Source organism: Anopheles darlingi, chromosome 2, assembly GCF_943734745.1.
Source record: "Anopheles darlingi chromosome 2, idAnoDarlMG_H_01, whole genome shotgun sequence".
Taxonomy (NCBI): domain Eukaryota; kingdom Metazoa; phylum Arthropoda; class Insecta; order Diptera; family Culicidae; genus Anopheles; species Anopheles darlingi.
Window position 1 is genome coordinate 70406057 of NC_064874.1, and position 27500 is coordinate 70433556.

Sequence of the window (27500 nt, forward strand, 5' to 3'; positions counted from 1 at the left end):
GGTATCAATGCGGCACTCGACGCAACACAGCCGCGATTTGCTGACGGTGGGCGCATGATGGTGCCGGGCGGCAGGAGCGGTCGTGAGCGGGTGGAATTACCGTGTCACGAGAAAGGAAAACATCGATGCGCTTATCGCGAGGAGCTAGACGATCCGGAGGACGACGAGGAAGAGGAAGAAGATGATCCTCTTTTGCGTGGTGGTGCCTGTGCTATTGGAAATGATGCCGGTTGTGGTGGTGGTGGCGATCTTGCCAACCGTTGTCATGAGGGTGTTAACGGCGAAAGTCCACTATTGACATCGGCCGCCATTAGTCACCGGGAGAAGCAGTTGTTGAAGTACAAGAAGCGGATGTTAAAGCGTGAGAAAAAGAAGAAATCGGGACAACCGATGGATGTGGTACCATCGGGAGTTGGCGAAAGCAGCAGCAATGGCAGTAGTAGCAATACCACCAGCAGTAGCAGCAGCAGCAGCAGCATCACTACCAGCACCTCCAGCAATGGTGTACCAATGGCCAGCAGGAGATGTACTTCCTTCCTCGAAAGCGGCGCCGGTTGCTCCTCCACACCGTACGCCGTATCTCCGATGAGTTATAGTAGCTGCAGCAACGGAAGTAGCGTGGCCGGAACAAGCAAAAACCCGACTCCGCGTATGACTACACCAACAATTGGTATGGTAGTGGTAGCGGGTACCCCCAGCTGCAGAAATCGCGTTTGCAACGGCGGCACAATGTTTTCCTCTTCCATCAATTCGATCCAACCACCACTGTACTCATTGGCGGCAAATGTGGGCGATGATCGTGTAGATACGATCGAACAAAACTCTAAATCCACCCAAACATTAACAAGTATGGTAGCCCCGGGACAGCGGACCAACGATCCCTACGAGTGGCATACGAATCGAGGCCATGCAGCGAACGGGCTGTTGCCCTTTTTCTCCTCTGATGCGGCTACGCAAACGGAAACACATCGGGAACAACCAGCAGCTACAACGGCACACTGTACCGATTGCTGTGGTCGCTATCCCGGCCACAGTGAGCCATCGGCGAATGCGAATGGAAAACCCGATGCGACGAGCGGACGATGCTCTCAGGGATCATCACCCATGCAGCAGGAGCAGGTTCAAGGCAACAGTAGCAACGGCGGTGCAATCAGTGATAGACATATGCAATATTTTAACAATTACTCTAGCACGTACGATATTATCAACGATAACTGTGATAAACGGCAGCCGTCGGACGATCACCATCAGGCAGGATTGGTGACCGCGGCTAGATCGTCCACCGTATCCTCAGCCCCGGCATGTCGCCCTTGTTTCATCGTCGGCGGTGGTGATGGCTACGATGGCGACGAGGATGAGGAGGAGCAGCATCGGCAACGCTTTGGGCCAGCGAGTGGAGAGAATGTAGGGCGAAATGCCGGTAGCAGCAACAACAGTGCTAGTCGCACACTGCAAAAAGGCGACCTTTTGCTTCAAGCCATCCAAAGAACTGCCACGCTGAACGGTGAAGAGGAAGGAATCAACAACAACAGCAGCAGCTGTAGTAGCCAACGTGCTGCTGGTGTCCAACAACAGTTAAGTAGCGGTGCGGGAGGAAAGCACAAAAATGGCCCCAGAGGCAACAGCACTATCAACAACAACAACTATACCACGCAGAACAATAACAACGTAGCGGGGAAAGGCGAAAGCAGCTTGGCCAGTGATGGCGACGAGACGACGAGTCGCTGCGATCGGACCGCATGTGATACTTTCAGCAGTGAAAAATTAGATTTAGGTGACTGTCGGCTGTGCAAGCGACAAAAAACGAAGCATAATTTTAAACTGAATCTTAATGATCTTCTCTCGTCGTCATCGTCGTCATCATCGTCCGCGTTTGCGTCACCCGCCACGACATTGCCAGCTGCCTCACGAGCTGCTAAAGGCAATGGCGGTAAGAAAACGATCATCACCACCGTGGTAGACTGCGGTTCCACACCACCCGGTTGCCGGCGAACACTCTCAGAGAGCCTGGTTGGCCACCTGACGATCCCTGGTGCTACCCTGGGCTCAGGAACGTATTCCGTGAATTACACCCATGGTACTCATCCACCAGATGCACTGCGAGATGGCATTGACGGATCCGCCGACTTGCTGCTAAGTCCTGGTGATAGCCCGATGCTGAGTAGCTCAACTGGAGCGATGGTTGGCGGAGGTAGCGTGTTTTCGTTTGAGCAAATGAAAAGCTACCGCCGTGCTTTTTCTGAGGATGTAATTGATACCATCAGCAATGACAATGGTGGTGGTGATGGTGGCAGACACTCTTTGGCTGCCAGAGCCCACGGTGGCCTGGCTAGAAATGGGCGTGGAAGTGAAGAGGATACGACGGATGAAAGTGGCGACAATCAGGATAGTGATGATCGAGAGGATAAAGATGGGCTTTCACACCTCCTCACCGGTAACGGCAACAACAGTAGCGGCAACGGCAGCGGCGGTGGATCGAAACGTGGTGGAGAAGAGGACTGCTGCAGATGCCACAACAATCGCTCAACATACCAAAGTCCGATCATCGCTTCAAGCGAAATGATGAAATCGGCCAATGGGCGCCCTAGCACTTCGACACCAGCAACGGATAATAGAGGATGCAAGGAACCGCTTTACATTAGCTGCTCCGAGACTGATTGCTCGGTCAGTAATGCAAGCAGCGTTGTTTCGCCGCATAAGAAACGAATTCTAAGCTGCAACGCGATCTCCAGTGCCAATTCTGCTTCGACTTCTTCTTCTTCTGCTTCTCCATCTGTGATTGCTAGCAGCAATGGGTCACTCTTTCGACTCGCACCAGCAACAACACCGTCGCAGCAAATGGAAGGTGCAGCGAGCTGTAAGCCATCTCCAAAGATTAATCTCAACAACGTCTTCTCGCTCTCGCCGGTAGCGTGTGATGATTCCGGGTTTGCGAGCGGTGGCAGTCCGGCCACGTCCACCAGTTTCCCAGCCACCTCACCGATCGCCATAGATGGCCGGTTCTGTGCGGTCAAGGGGCGAACTAGGTGCGGATTGCTCGGTGGTAATGCTACCTGCACCGCCGGCACCAACAGCACCCACTATGGCGATGGAGGTATCTTTCGGTACGATTTCGATGAACCACATCCCAGTAGTAGTAGCACCACGACCAGCGGCAGTCCGGTGTCGGGAACGATGAAATCGAAATCCGCACCGGCCTTCCCATTCTCACCACCCTGCCCTGGTGCGCTTTCGCCACGCTTTATGAGAACAGCTATGCGACAACAGCAGCAACAACAACGTTCACGTTACCCGTCAGAACGTTCCTCGATCGGATCGGAACGTTCGTCGATCGGTTCGGATGAGCAGCTATCGGACGATGAGCTTTCCGGCTCTCTGCAGCTAGATGTTGCCAACAATGGATTTGGCCTTAGTCCGGCCAGCCACCATCAGCACCAATTTCTCGCCGTTTCTCCAACCAAGTTTGGTGGACGCGCGCCGCAACAGGTTATACGCAGCAACTGCTTACCTTCCTCACAGGAGATGCTCAGCAAGGTGCTGAACCGGAATCTATTTCGCTTTGGGCGCGCCCCGATGCTCGGTACGCTCGAGGAATCATTGTTGCAGCGGCGCCTTTGCCCAAAATACCAGGTGGCCGACTTCAAGGTACTGCTGGGCGCCTCTGGTAGCTTCTGTCCGACGCAGCTAACCATTCCGGTTGCTTCCTACTTTTACGAGCTCCCCGGACAGCATCTAACGACACCTTACGTGGTAAGTAGCTAGCAGAAGAGGTGAGCTTAGAACGCTGTGTAATTAACTAACATTGTCTCTTTCTGCTAACATTATTTTGGTCTCGCAGTGTGAACTTCGTCTTCCAAGGAAGGGCTACTCGATCCCGCGCACGGGCACGGTCCAGGCAACTTTGCTCAACCCGCTCGGCACGGTGGTGCGGATGTTCGTTGTGCCGTACGATTTCCGCGACATGCCCGCCATGTCGACCACCTTCATTCGGCAGCGGATATTGGCGTGCGACGAGAGCAGCCTTCAGCTGCTCGGTAAAAACATCGAGCAGCTTAGCAATGCCGAGCAGATGAAGCTCCTGCGCTATGCGATACATTTGCGGTAAGTAAACGAGCCTTCCAGTACCACTGCCTGGTCCGTATTAGTTCTCCTGGGAGGTTGAACTCGTTGGGGCTCGGCTTATCATTGATACCGTTCTTGTTTTCGCTGTAGATTTCAAACCTCACGCTCGGGAAAGCTTTCACTGCACACGGACATCCGGCTGCTGATATCGCGCCGCACCGACTGTGATACGGCCGCTGCCCATGCGAAAAATCTACTCGAGGCCCCGAACGAACTGAAAGTGGTTACCATTGTTCCGGAGAATCCCAAATTTAGTCTACGCATCGATAAACAGTAGAAGAGCGAAAAGTAGTAGGAGCGTGCTGATAACACCGCCTCGAAATGATCGAATCGAAGAGAGAAGTCGTTAAAATGTCCAGCATAGCATCGGTTTCGTTTCTGACTATTACTGCCCTTTCTTCTTCTGCTCCAGTTGGCGTTTGGTTTAAAGCATCATTTCCTTGTCATTGTCCGCACGCTACCATCATTCATATACATATACATATATCTATTTTTTATCACTTGAATTCAATGATCATACGATTGATCTATGAATGCGCAACGTCGTCGTCGTCGATCGTCTATTGGCCGTACCAGAATTTGTACGATTTAGTTGGTTTTTTTTTTTCTTTGTCAAAATTTTATTTAGAAGGATTTAAATTTTATTAAGTTTCCCGTGTGGGTTTCGTGGCTTGAGCGCGAACGCGTATAATAGCAATTGGTAGCCGGGTTAGTATAGTGTATTTAAATTATGCGAATTTCATGTGCCGAAAGCGAATAAATTCTGCAGATCGTTAATGCAGAGCCGAATGCAAAGGCGAGGATCTCTTGATACTCGGTTACATAGGAACGGAAACACGACAACCACGAGAAGCTTTAAATATGAGTTGAAAAATGATGATCGTGGGCTAGAGTGAAGGGCACCGAATAATGTAGTCGTGTGCGCGGGGCAATAATGTGATGATTGGATGTTTTGGAATCACGAAGTTAGCACGAACCAGCTTCGAAACCAGGATGAAATGTAACAAGTCGCCGTGTTCGCATGTGTTGTTACTCTCATAGCCTGATCGCAACCATGGAAAAGGGTTGGAAAGCAAAACGGAAAAAATCGAAAAATCAGAAAGACCTATTTCTGTCAAAATACAAGCAATTGTGATTACGATTACGATACGTTGATTTAGTTGTATATGCTTCAAACTGTGATTGCCAGGGCAAAGGAAGCGCGTGAGAGAAGCACAGACAAGCTAACAAAGAAGGGCGTCATCCGGCGCTATAAAATATGAACCGATAACGTTAGATTCGGTCAATCGACTCCCATCATACGGTTTAAAAACTGTTGTGAAAGCACATTGTGAACGATTCTCGGAAACAAATGGATGGCGCTCTTATAAGTGATAAGCGAAATTGTGGTTAAATAGAGGTAGTGCATGCGATGTTTGTAATTTTGTAATGTGATGTGGCTTGTAGAAGCACATTTGTAGCACGTCGAGTGAGGGGAGACTTTGTTTTTTTCTTGATCTATATGATTATCATAGTTGTCCCATCGTTTTAACCCTAAGGACATGCTAGCGTGTATGCGTAACCGAATCAATCGGTCCCCCCACTAATAGAGTTTACCCCGCTGCGGTCTTTGTTGTCTATACTATGTTTAACGATCCAAACAATGCAGTTCGTTACAGGAGTTAATGCTGAAGCAATCTTTAGTCTATAGGCCATGTTTGTCTTTCAAAATCCTTATTCAATCATTTTTGTTTTACACTGAGTTCACTGCAGTACAGGCGTTTCTAGAAACAATCCTTTTCATACATGCGCGCGCACGCACACACCGGTACACAGTACTAGTTGCAAAAATATGATACATGTTAGATTCAAACACACTGCCATATTTAAGCGACAAACGAACCAGGGTATTGTGGCATGACTTAAACAATTCTAGACACCCAAAAACACTCGTACCGCCTGGCACGCCATTAGGGACAAGCCAAGTGGGTTTTTTGTTTTGTTGAATAGAGATGAATATTAAAAAATCTTCGGGGAAAACGCTTAACCAAAAATAGTTCAATATCTCTCTCATACCGATGCGATGATCGTGAGGTGCTCAGCCGTGCAAGATATAATTGATCGGAATGGCTGGTAAGATTGGACCCATTTTATTTGTTTCTTGTGCTTTAACATGCCTAATTAAGAAAATAACACACTTCTCTCTCCCTCCTTTTATCTGTCGCAATTATCTCACTAACTACCCCATCTGTCGAGCCCCTTCCCTGTGAGCATCTTACCTATCTCCTTACTTCCCTTAGCAAAGAAACGATTTTAGAAGAAAAAAAAACTATGTACAGGCGAGAGTAGAACAAGGGACCGAACGTGAGGACAACTGCAGCAAAAACAATTGGTAGTTTATGTATGTGTGCGTGTGCGTATGTATGTATACTTTGCTTGGTAATGTAAGTGTACAATTCTACGAGGGAAAGGCACAAGGCATGGATTAGGCAAATTCAATGTGTTCCCATAGCCTTGCTCAATGCTTTTCGGTGCGCCGCGTACTCGGTAGTAAGCATAGTAGGATTGATTGACTAACACGAGAAGGAGGCATGTTTAAAACAAACTTCTACGAACGAATACAAACACAGGCACACACCGATTAAGAGTAGTACAGGAAAATCCGGATCATATATATTCTCAAGAGCAGCAGGCATACCACTAGTCACATTTAGCAGAATCGGTTGTATTGAAGCGAGACCAAACGAAAAACAACTCGGGTTAAATCGATTCCATTGAGGAACTGGTAGGATTGAAGCACCCTCTATGGACGCTAAAATGGACACCTCCAACGTGTTGCTACATTAACCTATAGATTTCCAATTTTGAATGGTTTGAAACAGAAGAAAACATAAATGGGCGCCCGATGATAATCGCCAGAAACCGCCATTAAGCAACGAGCTGTAGGAGTGATGTTTAGGCCTCTGCACTTTTCTGCCGGATAGAAAACGTGCACAGGGGGGGACCGTCCGTTAATCGCTGAATTAAGGCAAAGTGCATCCATCTTTATACATACCGACCGATCGGGAAAGATGGGATGTGATCGCAAATGATAGAACAGTGGAGCAGCATAATGGAGTATCGATTAACTACAGGCCTCCTAGGAGGCGAATTAAATAGATTAGGAAGCGGAAAGGAATTCAACTGCTGGATCAGAATGAAATTAACGAGACAAGCAAAACAACACGTGGCAATACAATCGGCCAACAAGAACAAAACTCACCGTACGATGCGGAGCTAAGGGGAATTCCCCCCGGTGTATTATTGGCATACAATATCTGTGCTGGATCGGCAAGCGATGCTGCATTAGTCGTGTGGCTTTTGCAAGCATGTGTAAAGAACGGATCGCAAACATGGAGGAGAGCGCGAAACCTCCTCTGAAAGGGGGACACTACGATTGGAGAAAGAATAACAATATACATTACTATATATTTATATACATTTTTCAGGAAAGTAATGCAAAATATTTAACGAATAAAGGCAAAAGGAATAATTCACTAGATGTTCAGTTAGAAAAATAGTAACAGTTCTAAACTTGATGTTGAAAATGTATGAAAGAAATCCTGTTTTCTGTCGTCTTCTGTTCTTCTGTTCAAAAAACAAGTTCAATGCTTTGGTCCATTGACCACTGAAATTGAATAGTGTAGTGAATCAGTAGCCGTGGCCACACGGGGCGAAAACCCTAGCGCAAACGAAAAAATTAATGCCAAAACGGTTTCGCTTAACCCTTACACGCTGTCAAACTTTTATACGTCCGCGGACTTTTTCGCTGAACCCTTGACGCTATCGAACGCTTTATTTACGAAAATGTAGGTTCTTTTCATATTGTTTTTGCATTTTTAATATAAATATAACAGCAACAGCAACAAAATCGTTAAAAACTGCAAAATTTTTTCGGAAATCAACTTCAGCGGCCAAAACACAGATGAAAACAATACGTTTGACATTTCGGCATAAATTTTCGGGTTTTTACCCCTGCCACACGAAGCGAAAACATTTTGGCATTAATGTGCAAATTTGCGCGCAAATTTTCGCCCCGTGTGGCCACGGCTAGTAATTGAAGAAATATATTTCTTAGTATACTAGGGGATCTAGAGCACTACTAGCAAGCGCGCTTCAGATTGAACTCGGCTTCAGCGCGACTTTGAGAAAGCGTGTGTGTGACAAACGGGGCTACAACCCTGGTACTGTGTAAAAACTCGTTGTTTTGGAAACCCGTTCCGAGTTCGGAAATCGCGAAGTTCCGAAAGAAAAAGCGAGTAATTCTTAACATTTTTAGATTTTTTCGTGCACGATAACAACAAACAAGATTCCCGTCGTCGTTCACGTTTAAAAAGTAAGCCCGAAAAGTGCCAGATACTTGGAGAACCGGATCGCGAAAAGATCCGGAAAAAGACGGGGCTGAAGCAAAAACGAAAACGGATTCTAAATCCTTTTACAAAGCTACGTCGCAAACCGCTTTATACGGAATAACTTAACCACGTTATTTGAGACACATTGGTGAATAGTGCCAGCCAATTCTGCTCGTGTTCCGTCTCGTCCCAAAAAAATTTGGAAAAGATCATAAAGAAGACAAGCGAGTTCGCTCGCCGTTCCTGAACCTTCGTTGTTTTTGGTGCTTTCGGTAACACAGAAATCCGATTCTTTAACGGGGTGCTACTATGATGCCTGCGCTTGCTTCAACAGTTCGTCGTGCTTGCTCGGGTGCAAATCAGTAGACGCCGAGAAGAGCAGTGCGCGGGTGTCAAGGAGCAAAAGGTGGTGCGACGGCAGAGCAAATTGCACAATTGATTTTCTTTGCCACACACTCCGAGTGTGTTGCAAACAGGCCAAACAAATCGTTGTCAACCTTGACGACGGCTACTAGCGGAACGAGAGTGCACCAAAACACACACAAAGCGCAGCATTAAGGACTTCCGAGGGAGTGTGCCAGGTTTTGTTGCTTGGGTGTAATTAGTGCTAGCGTTTGTGTGTCCGCGTATTAGAGACTTGAATCGAAAGGATACGCCGTGTCGAACAGAATGGAGGATAAGCTGTTCACTAGTGTGGAAGAGGAGTGTCGCCACTGGAAGGAGCGATACCTAAAGGTGTCCCAGGAGCGGGACGATGCGCAGCGAGAGTTTGATGATTTCACCTCGGACTCGCGACAGCTCGAGGCCGAGCTAGAGGCGACGGTTGAGCAGCAGGAAAAGAAGATACGGGATTTGAACCAGATGGTCACACAGCTGCACAGCGAGTGCGATTCGTACAAGCGGAAGCTGCAGTACAACGAGAACGAAACCAGCAAACTTGACTGCGACTACCGGCAGTTGGCAAATGAGAACGAAAAACTTAAGGTATTCTTTCCCCTTTTCCTTTCATCCACTTGCTTGGGCCACATCCTGTTCCAATTCTTTGAAACTAATGATCCGTTCTCCTATCACTTGTTCAATTTTTCAACCACTACCAGGTGTACATCCGAGAGCTGGAACAGAAAAATGACGATCTCGAGCGGGCGAATCGGGTAGCGAGTGAGAGTGTGGTCGAGTTTGAGTCGATGCTGAACCAGGCATACGAAAAGAATGCTTTACTCGAGCTGGAGGTTGATGAGAAAGAACGTATGCAGATCAAGCTGCAACGATTGATGGACGAAGCGCGTGATCTCAAGCAGGAGCTGAAGGTACGAACGCTGAAGCCGGGCGAGAACGGCGAGGAAGAGCAAGGGCAGGAAACCGCTAAGGAACAGTGCGCCACGAGTCAGCTGGCGAACGATAGTAACAGTGCGTCCGGTACAACCGGTAGCACTCAGCTTACGAACATGTGTCTTGATGCAAACGGTTCCTTTAGTGCGGAACCGTCAAAGTTGGAAATTGTCAATAACAATCTGAACGCGACCAAACAGCGTTCTGCCCCCTCGATACTAGCCCCATTGGCGAAGCTTGCCGGCAACAAGCTACACGACCTAGGCAGTCCCCTCCGAGAGGCAAGCTCTGAAGAAGCAAAAACGTTCGGGGATGCAACGAAAGGCTCACCTTTCCTACCGACAGCAGCTACCCCCACTGGTGCGTTAATTATCGAACGGAACGGAAACACGACGACCACGTCCAACTCGATGGCACTAGTGCCGCTGCAGGCGACGAGCGGCGGCTTAAACCCACCGATGGCACCAAGTGACCGTGTGTCGACACTAAACATCGTGGCCGATCTGCTGCGACGGCTGGACAATATGGAGGCGAAGCTGAAGGCATGGAAAATTCGTAAACCTTCCTCCAGGACCGGAGGTGGTACGGGCAATGCGAGTGCTGCTGCCAGCACCGGAAGCCAGCGATCGCTCTATTCTCATAACCACCAGCATCATGCGCATCATCATGCTCATCATCCCAGCAGCCATCAGCAAGGACAACCATCTAGTTACCAAAGCCATCACCATCACAACAGTGGTAGTAACCATTCGCTCAACTCGCTCGTTTCCGATGGAACGACGGGTGCGAGCGGTGCGCTCAGCGGTAGCATCGCGAACTGCTGCGGAAGCAGCAGTAGTAACATGGGCAACGTGCAGTTGCACTCCTACCAGCCAAGCACGATCACGATCGGTACGCAAACGTCACAGCAGGCGACCGTGGCGGCACCGGCCAAGACAGAGCTTCTGCTAAGGACAAGCAAATGAGCTGCCGCTTGCCTCACCAGTAACTCGGCAACGGGCATGGTCGTTCTCGGCCTAATCCCTTAGCCTCCTGAGATTGGTTGTTTATTCTTTTATATCTATCTTTCCGTTTCCGTTTTGTTACCCGCAGTAGTATGTTTTAGATTAAATTTTAACTACTAACGCCTGTCCCAGGAAACTACACAAAGCGACAGAAATTATGTGTACGCGCGAGCGACAGAGATATATGTATAGATATATTTTAAAAGGGATTCGTTTCCGGATGTGTATAATTCAAGGTTAGGTTGTATATATAATGTATTGAATAGTACTGATTACTGACAACGGCTGGCGGGCAGGTGCTTTTGTAGGAATCGTGGAGTTGCCCTGGTGGGCTCAACGTTTCTCGCGCTTCTCCAACGGGTAGTGGAAATTTTTGTAGAGCCAACCGGTGGTTTTACTTGATTTCGGTTTCCAAATAGCATAACCATCACATCTCTCTCGGTTTCTCGCCTTTTGTTGTTGGTTAACAATGGCAGCAGAATCGTTGATCGGTTTTATCCTGGAGCCTGCGGGACGTATAGGGAGTACTGCAATAGTAGTAGGTAAGACACGCGCGCATACACTGAAACACAGGCATTTGACGTGGGTGCTGGCAAGTCGAGAATGTAGAAATCTGGTGATTTCATTCATAGTACTATCTTTCCCCGGTTAACGATGAGTAGACAAGAGACCCGTGTCTCATTAAAAGTACGTTAGCTACTCAGTTTGCTATTCTGCGACCCAAAACATTGCTAGAAAAGATGGTTTAGAAAAATAGAAATGAAGGCCGAATGTAGGGTTTTGATTTTTCTATATCAATTATTTGCTATACACCAAGTTTTAATGAACGTGCTTTCGTTGTATCTGCCTCGTAGCTTACTGTGGTCATGCCTGTTGTGTAACCCACCTTCTTCCCCCGAAAACGCGAAGCCCTTTTGCCATAGCGTGTTTGCCTTCGAAACATAAAAACTCCTCTACCCCCACCACGATTCCTTCGTCCATGCTAAATACTGTGTTGATGGCCTTAACTTGGGACGAGAATCTTAAGAATAATTTTAAGTTCCGAGCAAACGATGCAAATGCAGCTGAACCAACTAATTAGAAATTAGGAAACGGGAGTTGTAAGTGTGTGATAAGTTTGGGAAGAGAAACCCCGTGGCGACGATGCTGATGTGTTTAGATGATTCTACTAATCCTGTACTGCTCTGCGAGCACTATCTCTTGAGCATTAAACCCTCAGTCTCTTAAAACCAGCCGACTCTATTTAGCGGGCATTTGTGTTAGCGAAACACTGCTATTGGCAGGATATAGAAGAAGCGGAAAATATGCCCACAGAACTTGTAAGCCACTATTGACCTTTCTCAACATACTGATATGAATAACAGGTGCGAACGTTAAAGTACAAGCCAGCGCGAGAAAAGGGGGGAAACGGAACACGTAACAAAATCCAACAAATGACGATGAAGCTCCATTCTGCTGATAGATGCTCTGCTCGTGTTGATCCTCGATCATTGTGACAATGCAAGGATGTACGTGGTGGAAGAGCTAGGCAAGAGTGACTCAAGACTAATACATAATAAAGGCTATATTTATTCAAATGGAATACATCAATAACATAAACCGACGGTGCATGTTGTCCAGCAGTTGTTAAATCCGAACCATGCGTTCCAACGGAAAGGAAGCCGATGAAGGTTGCTACTAAAACGAACTGGTCGTATGTGGCCATGTATATGAAGCAACTGTTCGTTTAATACCACACTCTGTTTCACAAGCATTCACGCGTGGTAAGATCGTTCTACGTGTTTCAGAGTATCCTTACTTCCCTTTCATCTGCTTCTTGTTTCTCTTCTTTAAAACCATAAAGAAAGCGAAGGAGAGGAGCCTCACTGGCAGCATTTGTAGATAAACTACGGTGGTTGTTGTTTCTGATAAAATAGTTCTTTATTGCAACAATTAGAAACGGATTGACTGCCGCGATGACATGCGAACGGAAACCAAGAGTGCTACAGCAATAGCAAAGAATGGCTGAGTATAAGACAAACGCCAAGCAGCTCTCCCTGATCTACTTCGTCGCTGCTGTTGTTTATAGACAAGATTCCAAAAATGCGCTCCCTTACCCTTCCACACGCGATACAGGAAAGGAGGGAGCACATGTACAATATTCGAAACGTTCCGGAACATGTTCGTTCGCTTGTTTACTATACGGCGTCAAATCGATGGATGGAAGAAGATATGAGAATACTGTGCTGCTGGGATTCTGCTTATATCTATACGACAACTGCACCAGCTTCAGAGCGGCTGGTCGGCAGATCCGGACAGACTTTCCACTGATCGGCGATCGGGTCGTAGCACTCGAACGAGGTGATCGTGATCTGGGCACGATAGAAGTTAATTTCGCACGGTTGATCACCGCCAGCGACGTACAACAGCCCATCAGCAGCAGCCACGGCAGGGCTCGAACGGCGTACCGTCATCGGAGAAACCATAGACCACTTGTCCTCATCGAAGCTGTAACGCTCAACGGTACGCAGTACCTCCTGCTGGCTGCTATTGCCACCGACGACATACAGATGCCGATCTAGAATGGCTACCCCCATCTGGCAGCGGGCCGTCTGCATGCGGGCAAGCTTTGTCCATTCGTTAGTCACCGGATTATAGCTGCAAGCCAACCATAAAAGTGGTGAGTGCTTTAAGTCGTTTACCCATTGTTGTCCCCCCTGGGAACGTACCTTATAAGATCCGTTAAATATCTCGAGTGAGTATTGCATCCACCGACGATGTAGATCAGGCCTGAAAGAGAAACAGATGGCATCATTGACTGAATCTCCTTTTTTGTTCGTAAAGCCGCCACCATAAATACCTTCAAAACTCACGACACCCATGCTGAACTTGGGCTCGGGTAAATCGCCTACCATACGCCATGAGTTGCGCATCGGATCGTAGCATTCGATCGAACCACCGATGTCTTCGCCGATCCAACCACCCATCGCATACAGTGTACCACCGAGCGTGCAGAGTCCAAACTCACAGCGCGGCACATTCATCGGTGCCATCGGTTCCCAGTTGTTGTTCTGCGTGTCATACACTTCCCCATTCGCCAGTATCTGGCTACCGCGCTCGCCACCGATCACGTAGATCTTGCCACCGAGTGCCGCAACACCGGGCAATATCCGGCCAATCTCCATCGGTGCCGATTCCGTCCATTCGCGGGCAAAGATATCATACTTGATAACGGACTCAAAAATCCAATCCGTCGGCGTCCAGCCGGCCGATTGTTCCCGGCGTGATCCGCCGATTACGTAGATGCTCTTTTTGGCGCACACGCGCGGACAGACGCGCAACGGTACAAGCTGCCCCCGTCGCGATGTCAGATCCTTGCGTACGGAGCGTAACGCTATCTTCAGCGAAACATCCCGGCATTCTCCGATTGCCTGGTCGATCAACGAAACGGGAACGAGGGCGATGCGCACGTGCGACAATATCTCGAACACGTACTGTCGCCGTGGGACGACATCATGGCGGATCCAACGCAATGCCGCATTAAACACCTGATGCTCACTATCGACCCGCAGTGCTTCCGATGAGATCACCTTGACAAGCAGCGCGTATGGTACATCCAGCAGCTCGTCCTCGAGTGCGACCTTTGGGAAGTTACTGTAAACAAAGTTGGACGCCACTTCGGCCAACTGGCGACAGTTATGGGCTTCAGCGAACCGCAGAATACCCAATGCGTTCGATGAGTGCAGCTCGCGGCACAGGTACTCACAGCATCCGTCGACCACCTCCGGTACCTGCAGCATATCGGCGGCCGCCAGCAGCTCCTGCACGTTGCTCTGCAATGGTATTTAGTGGGTAAAAAGGGTTAAATGGGGTGAAAATGCCTGCTATCAGTCGATCCTAGACGGAGAGTGTCCGTTGACGATGGCGTTACCTGTTCGATTTCAATCTGACCCGTGTAGACGAAGCCGATCAGCAGTTCCAGAATGTCGGCCCGGATCGAGTGTAGCGTAACGGAGCGCTGCTTGCCTTCGCTGAGGCCCAGCTCCGGTCGGAACATCGCCTCGAAGTATGCCGAACTCGCGCTCAACACCGCCCGATGGGCGTGCACCGTAGTTCCGCTGGCACGAATTTCAACATCACAAAACCTTTTATCGAGCCGCAGTGCGTTCAGGTTCAGTAGCACCTTCTGTGCGTAATGTGGACAGGAGAACCTGGGTTTAGTGGTTGTTGTGTTGCCCCCGCCGGAACCACCAGTTGTCTGCGAAAGATCATTTGACGCGACAATGGATGTCGATTGTCCAGCGGGTACGGAACCCAACGAGCAGATAATATCTCCACATCCAACTCTTTCTCCTCGGCCTCCTCCTCCTCCTCCTTCACCTCCTGCTCCCTCACCACCGGCATCTCCACCGTTCCCGTTGAAGCTGTTCAGTGGTGGCATGGCTTGTTGCTTACGCGTTTTGGTTTCGTTGGCTGCAGGAATTATTCCTTTGGTACCTTTAACTATCTTTGGCCTACGGGATGTTCCGGCAAGCGTCGATTGATAATCAACACATCCGAAACTACGGATTGTTCTCCGGTTTGTTCTGATGAATGGAGAACCAGAACAAGTTCTTCTTCCACTTTCCACCAGCACTTGGCACTCTATTTGCTGTCTCCTCTGGTTGCGAGTTAACACTTTTCGTAGCAATTCGTGTTGTGGCCCTAGGTAGATTTCGGCTGCCCGACGCTCTCGGACAAACTACACGCACTGATTAACACGGAAAACGATCACAGCACATCACTGCGGCAGCATCCCATCAATAATGGCGTGCGATGGGTGTCGGTCGTTGCTTTGGAAAAGGTCGACTTGTTTGCCCTCACTCTGCTAGTGCTGCTGCTGCTGAAGGCTGGCTAATCAAGCCTACCATCGCGGGCCACGGAGAGGGAGGTTGGTCTTTTCCCTTTTAATGAATGACCGTAGCCATTGCTCGCCCACCCACACGCACCCCTTTCACTTAAACGAGACAAATGAATTGCAGCAATTGTGTGTGTCTGCACTAGCACTGCATACTCGGGCGAAGGGATGCAGGCTGGTTGTTCGTCTTTTGCTACGTTTCTTCTTCCGCGAAACAATGATGTGCTATCGGATTCCTTGGCTGCTGTTGTTGTACTTCTTCACCGATTCCCTGGACCAACACCGCGGACTACTGGGGGCATTTGGCACTCCGTGCTCGCCAGTTTAGTCCGAGATTAGCGACCGATTCTCTCTCAGATTCACTCGCGTCAACCTCACACAAATACGAATGCATCGTCCCCTTGTTTTGGCTTCAAATCAGCTGCCGCTGTCAGAATGCGTTTTTTGTTGACATTCTCGGGTGCCTGCGCCGTCGTAACTACCAGCGTCTGTTTTAGAAGAATCTCGTCGAACGCGGTTTTGTATGCACACTATTCTAAATCCAGGTCTTCGAAGCTTGCTGTAGACTCGCCAACAAATTCATCTCCACCGTTCCGCACGCGACGGTAAAGTTGCCGGATAAGGTCCTCCCCTTGTGCGGCCTGTAGCTCGAGGAAGCATGCCTAATCGAAGGTAATAAAATAATCCGCCGTAAGAACACAGTTTTATCAAACCTAGTCGTTGTTGCTACTTACTTTCAATTTATCCCTTTGCAATGCCATTTCAGTGCTGGTCTCGTCCGTCTTCAGAAGGAATCGTTTCACGAAATCTAGTGCCACCGGATGGTACGAGCTGAGACGGATCGGAACGTCTCTGGTAGGCCAATCGATATTGACCGGCTCATCCAGTGCGTACCAAGTGCAAGGGCTGTGTGTTACTAGCTCGCCAATAATGCTAAGTGCCAGCTCCTTTGATGATTCGTTGAATATGCCGTACGCCAGACGTGGTTTTGCGAGTACTGGCAGTTTCTCTGTTCGACCTTTGCGGTTCGTTCTTATAATCTCCTCAACGGCCGCCGTTCGAAGGTTCCGGAAAACGTGTTCGGGAACGACAAATGGGGCCGTTACATCTACTGTAATGTAGCACTTTCCTGTGGGTATCTGTTGAGTGAGTGTTAACAGAGCACCATCTCCACCGTGCTGTACGGCGCTTGAAATGTTCGCACGGAAGACAGGTAGACCACGGTTAAGTTGACTTTTCCCCAGCATAATGATGGCATTAAAAACTCCTTCTTTGCTGAACGATTCGTGAACGGGATAAACGATCGTCCGTCGTTGGTACGCAAGGCTGATGGACCATCGTTTCTGTTTGGCCAGCAGTTCAAAACATTCTTCATTTAGCGAAAACTTGACGCAAGCAAACAGAGCTACAGGATTGTCTTTCAATCCTTCCGATAACATCAGTGCACCGGATGGACGAGGTGGCATTACACTGTGGAACGATGTTTCCATCGTTGCTAGCTGACCGAACATTCGCCGGTTCCGGTACAGGGCTAAAACGTTGAATTTCGTTTCCTCGTTCCCGATTGCTTCCTCCAATCGTCCATCGAGCTCCACTTCTTCGGTCAGTCTTCTGGTTAGGCGCCGCGTAGCACGTTGCATACTGCTTCCAAGTTTTGCCAACCGGGCCGGATCATAGGTAGCGTTTCGTTGCCATGGCGTTAAATCGTAGAGATACAGTTGATTGTTTTCCGTAAGCAAAAGTGCTGTTGACTGGTGGATCATCAGTGTGATCGCTACAACGCCGTACACAGCTATTTCTTCGCTTTGTGGCGGGATGTCTTTGGTGTCCTCCTCATTGTTGTACCACAACCGGAACATTCCGAAACCGTTCGAGTAAAGTAAACTGTTGTGCATCGCATCGATGGCGAACGTTTCGGCAGGAGGAGATTGCAGACAAATGGAAGAGCTGCAATAAGACGGATCTGTGGATTCCCGTTGAAAAGAGTCACGAAACACCATCAGCACACCGGCGTCCAGCAGGACAACTAGAGAACAGGGGTTGATTGCAGAAAATTCAAAATTCAACACGTTCGAAGCAAAACACCGTACGACATTCAGATCAACGTTGCTCTCATCCTGTTGCTGGAGCCAGTAAAGCTTGTTGTTGGCTGAAGCTAGGAGAACACACTGGTCATGTCCAAACTCGCTGAAACTAAGGAAATCGCTCAGAAACCGTTGATTAGCCGATTCCACCGTTATTGCTTTTACGATGATCCGTGTCTTAGAATCCACCAACTCTAGGGCGAGATCGTAGCTTTGCAGTAACCGAAACGAGTCCGGCTCAGTGTTGTCCGATTCCAGTACATCCAGCACCACACGATGGACGGTTTCCGTTTGCCGAACGACGAGCAGCTGATTGGTGGACACCCCTTGCTCAACGTGTTGGATCTTTCCCTCGTAGCAGTACCCAACGATCGGTACGAACTGATCACCGCTCAAGTCTAGGGCTAGCAGTTGGCCTTCCTGTGTAATGGCTAGGACGACCGATTCGGTGGCCTGAAGCGCTTCCACCTGACCTCCATAAACAATCGCGCACGGAAAGGGATCTCCGGATGAGGAAGTCAGGTTCTGATCAGCCGCAGAGATCAAAACTATTCCTTCCGTTCCCGCCACTAACAGTAGCGATCTGTGAGTTCTGGTGTCCTGGAAACTAACCACAGCAATAGGATAAAAACTGGGTTGATCCGCCGGCAATTTCCATCGTGATATCCACTTGCACGAACTCATTTTTATCTCGATTTCAAAAATACATCAACCGCTGCCCGTTTGCCGGGCCAGTGACAGGCCGGGCCGGAAAAGCGCGCCAATTTTTTTAGAAGGCCAAGCGAGCTTCAAAGACAATAGCATTCGTTTTCAGAACATACTGGCAATCACAAAATGAATTCGAAGAATTTGCTGGTATCCATTTTTCAGCTGTTTTGTGATCAACTACCGACCAGAACTAAAAAATCTAAAGTCCCGAAAAAGCGTTTTAATTCTTACCGGAGTCTCAAACATGTCGGTATAAACCGATGCTATGACAGCTGTTTTTTGTCAACAATCTCAAAACGTAAACAAAAAAATACTTGAAAAAACGCGTTGTTTCACGAACCGTTGGGAGAAAAGTTTCTAGCCGTGGCCACACGGAGCGAAAATTTGCGCGCAAATTTACAAATTAATGCCAAATCGTTTACGCTTCGATATGTTTACGTGGCCGGGTTGAGGAAATTAAAATCGTTTTGTGGAAGAAAAGGATTGAACACACTAGCAATGATCACTATCTATCAATGTAAACCACAAATAGAACATATTGTGAGCCCTACCGTTTGCAAAAAGCTTTTACGCTAGGTTTTACGCTCCACGGACCAATAATCGTTTGACAGCATGTAAACGGCAAGCGTAAACGTTTTGGCATTAATTTTTTCGTTTGCGCTAGAGTTTTCGCCCCGTGTGGCCACGGCTTCTGAATCACGGCTGAGAAACGGTGCATATAATGGCGCGTGTGGCAAAAGTACAAAAACTATCCCTTCTCACCATCGAACTGGTTTGTTAATGGCGAATCTATTCCTCCTTCTGTGCTCTAGACTGGCTGCATGATCGTGATCGATGTTGGACGAAGCACTTCGCAAAGCTGCGGGGATCAAAGTTTTTTCGAGACCGCCAAGGAGTGTGCTATGCGAATAATGCAAAAAACCGTGAGTAATCGCTTCCTCAACTAACCGAGAGGAGCACTGGTGACTGAAAGCATAATAATATGAAAAACCACAGATTTGCAGCTTCCCACAAGACGAAGTTGGTCTAGTTCTGATGGGAACGGATGAGACGAGCAACCAGGTGAATACGGAGCACGGTAGCGGGTACGAGCACATTTGTGAAGCCTCTGAGCTCAAGCTACCCAACTGGCACACCTCACGTGTCCTGGAAAATAAAGTGTTGCGTTCGAACAGCGAGGCCAACTGGTACGATGCACTCATCGTTGCAGTGGACTTCCTTCGTGCGGGTACGGCAAACAGATCCTTCAAGCACCTGCATATCTTTCTGATATCGCCATTAGCAATGCCCGCCGAAGTAAGCCAGAGCGAAATCCGTTATCTGCTGGACAACTTAGAGGTGATGCTGTGCCAGGTGCACATTATCAGCGATCAGATTGAGCATTCGAATCCGATAACAACCAGCACCATCTTTACCCCCTCTTCAACTGGTACGTTCGTAGACGAGGAGGTGAAGAGTGAGGATCGCATCAAAAATGAAAATCTACTGAATGAGATCATGCAAAAGGAGGGCTTCACCTTGACCAACATCAGTATGGCACACCGATGTTTGGGATTTTACGTACCGAAACCCGTCCGACCGACGCCCTGGAATAGCACGCTTACCATCGGCACCAAACTGAAGTTCGCCATATCCGCCTATTTGCTTATCAGTGAGCAGAAAGGTTTGGGCCCATTCAAGGTGACCAGTGCGGGCGGATCTACAGCAAACAGCGTCGTTAAGATGCGTACGCAACACTTCCAAAACGAGAAACCGATCGATCTGGAAATGGAAGACGTGATCGTTGGGTACATGTATGGATCTACCGTTGTGCCGTACGACAATACTATCGATATGGACTACAAATCGGGTGAGGCAGGTCTGACCTGTCTCGGGTTTACGGCCTCCAGCAACATTCTAGACGAGTACCTGAGCGGAAAGGGCACCTACCTGGTGATGGCGAAGAAGGGGTGCGCAGGGTCAGAGGAAAAGCTTACCGCCCTGGTGAAGGCAATGATGGCACTTAATGTAGTCATGATGGCTGCCAAAATCTATCGTAAAGATACGAAACCACGTCTGCAAACGTTGTTCCCCATCATGCACGAACAACGTTATCCTTGCCTCGTGATGCTGGAACTCGTCTTCCAGGGTAAGTGGGTGTTGTTGTAGGTATAGTGACGCAAAGCAGCCATTGAATCTAATCTGCTTGCATCTTCCAGATGAAATCAACCTCGTGCGATTTCCATCTTTTCTATCGAGCAAACACCAGCCTTCACCGGAACAGTACGCAGCGATTGATAAGTTAATCGACAGCATGAACCTGATGGACGCCGTAGAGGATGAGCATGGAGTTTCGCACGAAGCGTTTGGGTTTAACGAAACGCACAACCCAAACCATCAATTCCTATACCGTTCGGTTGTGCATCGGGCCATGCATCCGAATGCCGCCTCCCTCCCAGTGGTTGATAGCGACATAAGTGAGCTGGTAAGCGTTCCGAAGAAATTGGTCCATCGAGCGGAAGCTGCTATGGATGAGATCAAACAAGTGTTTCCGCTAGAGGAACAGAAACGCATCACACGTGCCGAGTGGCTACATCGGATGGCAGCCATGCACCAGGGGGGCGGAGATGCGGCGACTTCGAGCGCAGCGTCCGCACCCGGCCGCGATGCGATCGATGAGGAGAGTGAGCGGCGAGTGGTGCTGGCCGTCGGTTCGACGACACCGGCAGAAGATTTCGATCTGTTGTTACGGCGCGGGGAAAAGTTCGTTACGGTTGCCAATCAAATGCAGACCGTCATATTTGAGCTGCTTTTCACTTCGATGCACACCCCGGTAGAGAAGGTTATCATGGCGCTGATGATGTATCGCGGGGAGGCCCAAAAACTCGGTCCTTTTCGCTACAACGAGTGGATGACGGAGTTCAAGCAGGTGCTGCTCGGCCGCAGTAAGCACGAGTTTTGGGAGCAGGTGATCGTGCGGGAAAAACTCGGTTTGATCGAAGTATCCGAAAGCGATATGAGCACGGTTAGTGTGGATGATGCGATAGAATTTTACCGGATCCCAGTCACAACGCAGAGCACCACGGAAACAATCGTGAAAGATGATGTCGATCTTGATACACTGTTTGAGGAACTGAACGGATAAATTAAAAAAAGGGAGTAGGAGGCTTCTTCTGGCTGAGCTAATAATTGGAATCTATATGATATTTATTGTTTTGGTCCAATCATTTCATAATCGTTCAGTATTATTGTGAGTTCCTTAAAATATGTTTGTCCCAAAATAAATGTATTCGATTGTACTGCTGCAGAAGCGCATCGACGTATCTTCTTCCGATTGACGACTATGCATTAAGCGCGATCCTGCTGCAATAAGTGTTATCGGGGATTGCCCTTCCCGCTGCTCCTATAGCAGATACTAAAACGGTACCATCAGTAACCATCACCATGGAGACGAATGGATAGTTATACAACGGCAAAGGGACAATCTCGAGCACTCGTAATTCAACTCAACCAAGCCAACATTGTTATCACCGAGCTGACCGGGAGTCGTTTTTAATTGTTGGTAGTAGCGCGAATGCACGAAGCCAGTATGCTATCACGTAGTAGACAAATATGTTTGTGTGCACATGAGCACGAGACAAACGGTGACGCTGGACCGTTGCACCTGCCTACCACACGCAGCAGACAACAGATATAGAGATAGTGGTACAGCCCCACCCGACGGCAAACACTGCTCATAATACGTGTAAACAGAATTGATGCAATATGTTTATCTGCAAAGATAAAATGTAAAGCATTCGCTACGTAGGTTTAGATTATCGTGTAAAATGAAGGGCAAATCTTAACGGTTAATCGCGAAGAAATTCACCGGATTGATGGATTACAGATGAATTCGCATAACTGTTTGAAATCACTAGAGACGTTCAATGTCGATCCTATGTGATGGCAAATATTCCCCTTCCAAAAGTGGAATTGTCTGCAATTAAACCGTAAATACGTACCTTCGCCATAATTGGGCACAGATTCTGTTTTCGTCTTCTCACGATGACTTACTGAATTGAATCCCTCGTCTAAATTCGTTTCTCTATCGAACGGATAATACCAGAGAAATGATACTCTAACGCAAAAAAAAACCAAAGGCACCATGTGGGGGCGAATACATATGCATTGATTGTAACGTCGTGGTAAAGGGGTTCACTCGGCTTCAGGCAGATAAGGATTCGCGTATGCCGCCAACGTAGCCTTCATCGCTAGCCAAGAGAACCGCCTCGCGGTCAGCTGCTTCGGCTACTGCTAGGTAGTATTAGTCGACACACATGAGCAAACTGTTCCTTAGCAGGTTGCCCCAGTCATTGTATGTTCCGTTCCGGCGAGATCACGGCTCGGCTGACCAGAGAGTCAGTATTGTGCCGTGCAGGCGTTGCTGATAGCTGTGTAAAACGAGCACCGCGGTAGAAGAGATCACAACCAATAGGAACTGACCTTAGATTGGGGCATGTCTGGCTACTGCCGCGAAGAAGCTAGCAAGTGACTGCGTGAACCAAAGACTATCGAGATAAGCGCTTCTTGCCAAAAAAAACCCTTTTTTAACGGTCGCCGGCCAGGCCTTCTTCAAGTTTGTGTGTGTGTGTGTGTGTGTGTGTGTGTTAATGAAACGCAAAGGACTATTCAGCTAAACGATAGCAAGCACGTGGAAACCACAACGAAAATGTGATTCTGAATTGAATACCTACTTGGAAAGGCCGGCCTAGTGCAGCTGATAAGAGCAGCAGATCGAAGAAGGCATAGGATAGGAAAGTATTTGAGCGCTCTAAATGATCCGATCGTCGTACGTCGTACGTTGGGACGAATCACGATCACTACGTAATTATCCGCGCAAAAAACAACCTGCGTAAAACCGTGTTGAGATAATGCGAAACCGAATGGAACCTCATTTTAGGCGCCGCTAGGTCACCAACTGTCTGGCGCAGAAACGAACTCTGATTACTCTCGCGGCTGGATGCTACTCTTGCTAGCAACAATCCTTGATAATCTATTCTTCGTTTCCGACACTTTTGTTGTGTCAGTTGGTGCTTCAGCTCGGTAGATCTAGCGCCGTTTCTAGCGCATTTACTGACGGTCGACGGACGTGACCGATTGCAAATGATTAAAGTCAATTGCTATTAATCATCTTTCGATAAATAACCCGTTAGTAAGCAGCGCCGATCTAGGGATGGCGGTTTGTGATAGGTAGATAGTAACCCCTGCAGTAGGCATGCGTCATGGCTTACTAGGATAAACAACGCGAGCTGTCTGGTCCCTCGGTAGCATCGAGTCGCACACGCTTTGTGCCAACAAACCTGCACTGATAAGATGATTACCGGTACAGCCCGGACCCAGGTCGCGCGGTATTGAAGAACCCAAGTACCATACCTTAACCTTAACCGATTGCGCCAAGAACGGAGCGGAATAGTTTACAGCTGAGCGACATCGTTCGTTCGAACTGCAAGGCCGAATATTGAGGCATGCCTAGTGCGATGGAATCGGCCGATTTCCGTGATCACCAATTCACGCTCCGTTCTTCCGGCTGTCATCGATTAGCCTGTATCTTATCATACCGTCGTCCCTCCCCCCAAAAACTGGCTCGCCATCGCCGAATCAGGAAATCATCGCCCGCTAGTTCGGCCCCGGTTCTTATCTCTCTCTCTCGAGCGCTCGGTCCGTAACCAAAACGCGATGAAACGAAGCCTCAATCCACGCGCGGCCCTTTACTTGCCCGGTTAATGTGTTTTCGGTCTTCAACCGTAGGTGTCTGTTCAGCCGACGCATCAGCCCGACGATCGGTTGCGCGGTCCTTGTGATCCGACGCCGCCGGTGCCGCGGGAATGCAATTCCTTCGCGACAGTCTCTCGTTTTCGTTCAGTAGCCAGCAAGGAAACAATCGACAAGAGGCGGCAGCGGCAGCGGCTACTCAGGATCCCACGCTCTTCGGCGCAAACGGTTCGACGAAGAATGATGGCACCACCACACCGACCGTTTCGCAGGGAAGCGATGGTTCCAAGTATGACACGGTACGATCGAAAGTACCGGTCAATCTGGGCAGTCCACCGTCGGCGTACAGTACCCCGTTCCAGAGTCCGATCATCGCGAGCCGCACCTTTCCGACACTGACGGAGGCGGCCAGCACGCTGGCGAACAGTGGCGCAGCACGATCAGGAAGTATGGCGTCAAATCTGCAAGGTGGTAGTAAGCCGGAGCGAAGCAGCAAAGTGTACTTCATCGATCAGGGACAGCTGCAACCGCCCGAGTATGAGCTACCGGAACGGCCCTCAGCCCTCAACGGTGACGGTGGGATCGTTAATCCAGGCTTCACTAATGATAGTAGTGGTGCCACGATGATCAACATGTCCGGATCGCAACCGAGGTGAGATTTGCCGGAGGGTAGTACGAAAGGTACGATGCCGAGAGTGTTTGGTGTGTTCCTCGAACAGTGTCCCCGTGTCTTTGAAACCCGTGTCCCCGGGGATATTCTTCAAATCGAAACGCAAAATCATCACGAACCGAAATAACGAAAGTCGAGTGAAGTACGATAAGTGAAGCGCGATAAGGATAAACGAAGCGGATTGATAAAGATATGCTGCGTAAAACTGCGAACTGGAATGGGTGGGTTTAAGGCTGGTAGGGTGCCAGATAATAGTTTCATTCGTAATCCCTTTGCACCATTGGCGACCACTACCTTGCTCTCAGTAGCGTTTTTGCGTTGAAAAGAAATGGCACTACAAAGAACGTAGTAGACTTTGTTGCGGTTGCGGAAAACAATAGCGCCGGGAGCCAAAAACGTGTACGATAACGTACCTCCAGTGCGTGGTCCCAACGATGAAAGAGCAAAAATCGATCCTCGTGATACGGCGTTTAGGCATGCGGATATATTAGTCGATTCGCCAGCTGCTGATAATCAATAATCGGCTTGAACCGCGGAAGAGCCACGTTGGCCGGCTATATTGGATTTATATTTTCTACCAGAACACCAGAGAACCTTCAAAACAGGACGAAAGAGAGGAAGGTGAAGGGACAATCAAAGTTATTTGATTTGATTGTGCCGCGCGCGGATGCGGTTGGTCTATGCCATAATGGTCCCCGGGAAGGGAATATGATTCACACCTCAATCAATCATTCCGGTCCGGTACCAATCTGAAGTTGTCAATTCAATTGCTGCGCATGTTGCATTGGAGGATCGCCCATTATCAGCTCCATTTGCGGAGACAGTCCAGTTGTAGACCTGGATGCGGTTTCCCCCGTTCAAATTTTGATTGCGATTGTATCCACAGCAGCGCCATAAATATGATGATTCACGCGAGTTACAGCTGGCCCCAGGTGCAGTGCGAATCTTATTAATGCTACCTTTATTACCGCTTTCAGCGTTATCCGGGAACAATACTGGACCTGGTCATGCCGTTGCCCGCGCGAGCTGACACCCCGGGAAAAGGGACTGCTGATAGTGATCTTCATTCTAGTGCTGATCGTTGGAGGTCTCGCAACATATCTGGGAATTGTGGTGGATAGTGATGGTGATGTTTTGCCAGGTAAGCTGTAGGGGTGATCAATGATCACTACGATTTATTTATAGCGTAATTTATTTACGAATTTATATTACTCTCTGTTCAAACGGCAGGTGGTATACTAACGAACAACATTCTACTACCGGCGTCTGCTACTCAGGAGTGAAGCACCTGCTGGTTACTGGTCATAAGCAACCGATCCATGGCTGGTACAGGATCATGGGGAGTCTGGTGTTGGATGAATAAACGATCGTACAACGAACACTATTAACATAAGACTGCGTAGAACCGGAGCCGTATGGAGGCTGAAAGGAACCGCACCACCGCTCTAGGCTCATAGTATTTCTAATGATGCCACACATTTTACCCCTCATTTACTAAACCCTCTAACACACAGCCGCAGTCAGTGCTATATACCTAAGATACGAAAAACTCTCTTGCATTGTTAAGGATGAAAAGGTAATAAACCTCTCTTTTTACACACATTAGCTTTTAACCACTGACTGTTTCGGAAGACATCATTTACAAAATGTAGAGAAAATAATATCGCTCAAAGCCATCGAGCGCAAAAAATGGGCGGACTAATGTGGCGATATGTGCTAAATCTAATTGGCGTACCGTCTTCACCCGCGACAATCGTCTTTTCGTCCATAATTTCCGGAGGATCAAACAAAAGTAAAACAATACTTTACCGCACCAACTTTCCGGCAAAACGAGCGCCAGGCGTTGTATTAACCGTCGTTTCAAATCGCGCCTTTCGAGCAAGTCGACGGGAGGCGCTCGAATACTGCTCGAATAAATCAAAAGGCCCTGCTGCACGGAGCGTAATTTACGCGTAAATTTACAAATTAATGCCAACACGTTTACGCTTCGATATGTTTACGTGGCCGGGATGAGGAAATTAAGATCGTTTTGTGTAAGACAAGGATTGAGCACATTAGCAATGATCACTCACTATGGATGTAAACCACAAAAAGAACATATTGCGAGCCCTGCCGTTTGCAAACAGCTTTTACGCTAGAGTTTACGCCCCGTGTAGCAGGGCCCAAACTGTTCGTTTTTTTCGAGTAGAAGTTCGAGGTCATTCAAGGTCACTCAAGGTGAAGTCACCCTCCACCTCCTGCTCGAAAAACCTGATAAGTTCCGTTTTTTCGAGCAATTCGTGTGTGTTCGCCGCCCGGTTCAGTTCGCCCGCCGTATTTCTCGTAAGTATTTTCTCTGGTTTTCCCTGATTTTCCCTAATTTTCCCCGGATTCTGGAGGTTCCAGGAAGAATACGAGAAACGTAATACGATAATTGCACTGTTGTTTCGTTGGATGAATTAGTTTGTTCAAATTTAATCCGTGAATTCGCTTGTTTCATGAATCAAGTGCGTGGGTGCGGGTGGGCTCGAGGGGCCGCTTTTTTGATTAAGCAAAATTATGCAAAATTACGCAAAAATAGATTACTTTTATTCACTAGGCCGATCGTGGAAATATAGGTTTTGAGGG

General features: G+C 48.4%; 6 protein-coding genes across 14 annotated transcripts in view; 5 read left to right on the forward strand and 1 right to left on the reverse strand.

Moving 5' to 3' along the window:
- Positions 1-7651, forward strand: part of LOC125952285 (serine-rich adhesin for platelets) — a 35697-nt gene extending 28046 nt beyond the window's left edge. For all 7 annotated transcript variants that reach the window (XM_049681674.1, XM_049681673.1, XM_049681675.1 and 4 more), the window contains 3 exons: positions 1-3750; positions 3839-4101; positions 4213-7651. The exon at positions 1-3750 is cut by the window's left edge and continues 388 nt beyond it. In XM_049681674.1, coding sequence (XP_049537631.1) covers positions 1-3750; positions 3839-4101; positions 4213-4399 — 4200 coding nt within the window. In that variant the 3' untranslated portion in view covers positions 4400-7651. The remainder of the gene's footprint in view (positions 3751-3838; positions 4102-4212) is intronic.
- A 689-nt stretch (positions 7652-8340) lies between these two features.
- On the forward strand, positions 8341-11607 carry LOC125952344 (nuclear distribution protein nudE homolog). The gene is made up of 2 exons (XM_049681788.1): positions 8341-9476; positions 9590-11607. Exons 1-2 carry the CDS (start codon positions 9162-9164, stop codon positions 10784-10786), a joined length of 1512 nt encoding a protein of 503 aa, XP_049537745.1. The 5' UTR covers positions 8341-9161; the 3' UTR covers positions 10787-11607.
- Positions 11608-12726: 1119 nt separating this feature from the next.
- LOC125952323 (actin-binding protein IPP) lies at positions 12727-16070 on the reverse strand. The gene is made up of 4 exons (XM_049681761.1): positions 14736-16070; positions 13665-14637; positions 13534-13594; positions 12727-13462 (listed from the first exon to the last, which is right to left on the reverse strand). The coding sequence occupies exons 1-4, from the start codon at positions 15243-15245 to the stop codon at positions 13072-13074; spliced, it is 1935 nt and encodes a 644-aa protein (XP_049537718.1). The 5' UTR covers positions 15246-16070; the 3' UTR covers positions 12727-13071.
- A 3112-nt stretch (positions 16071-19182) lies between these two features.
- LOC125952314 (X-ray repair cross-complementing protein 5-like) lies at positions 19183-21781 on the forward strand. The gene is made up of 4 exons (XM_049681740.1): positions 19183-19232; positions 19306-19416; positions 19490-20621; positions 20692-21781. The coding sequence occupies exons 1-4, from the start codon at positions 19215-19217 to the stop codon at positions 21615-21617; spliced, it is 2187 nt and encodes a 728-aa protein (XP_049537697.1). The 5' UTR covers positions 19183-19214; the 3' UTR covers positions 21618-21781.
- A 2091-nt stretch (positions 21782-23872) lies between these two features.
- Positions 23873-26515, forward strand: LOC125952404 (uncharacterized). 2 transcript variants are annotated; one of them, XM_049681858.1, is made up of 4 exons: positions 23873-24169; positions 24260-24875; positions 25871-26034; positions 26124-26515. In XM_049681858.1, the coding sequence occupies exons 2-4, from the start codon at positions 24337-24339 to the stop codon at positions 26174-26176; spliced, it is 756 nt and encodes a 251-aa protein (XP_049537815.1). In that variant the 5' UTR covers positions 23873-24169; positions 24260-24336; the 3' UTR covers positions 26177-26515. The 2 variants fall into 2 exon arrangements, with proteins under 2 accessions (XP_049537815.1, XP_049537814.1); XM_049681857.1 differs by having other exon boundaries at positions 23873-24875.
- Positions 26516-27136: 621 nt separating this feature from the next.
- LOC125952356 (enolase) overlaps positions 27137-27500 on the forward strand; it is a 3005-nt gene continuing 2641 nt past the window's right edge. Inside the window, exon 1 of one of the 2 annotated variants that reach the window (XM_049681801.1) lies at positions 27137-27215. The gene's annotated coding sequence lies outside the window, so the exon portion shown is untranslated. The remainder of the gene's footprint in view (positions 27216-27500) is intronic. The other variant, XM_049681800.1, reaches the window with a different exon arrangement.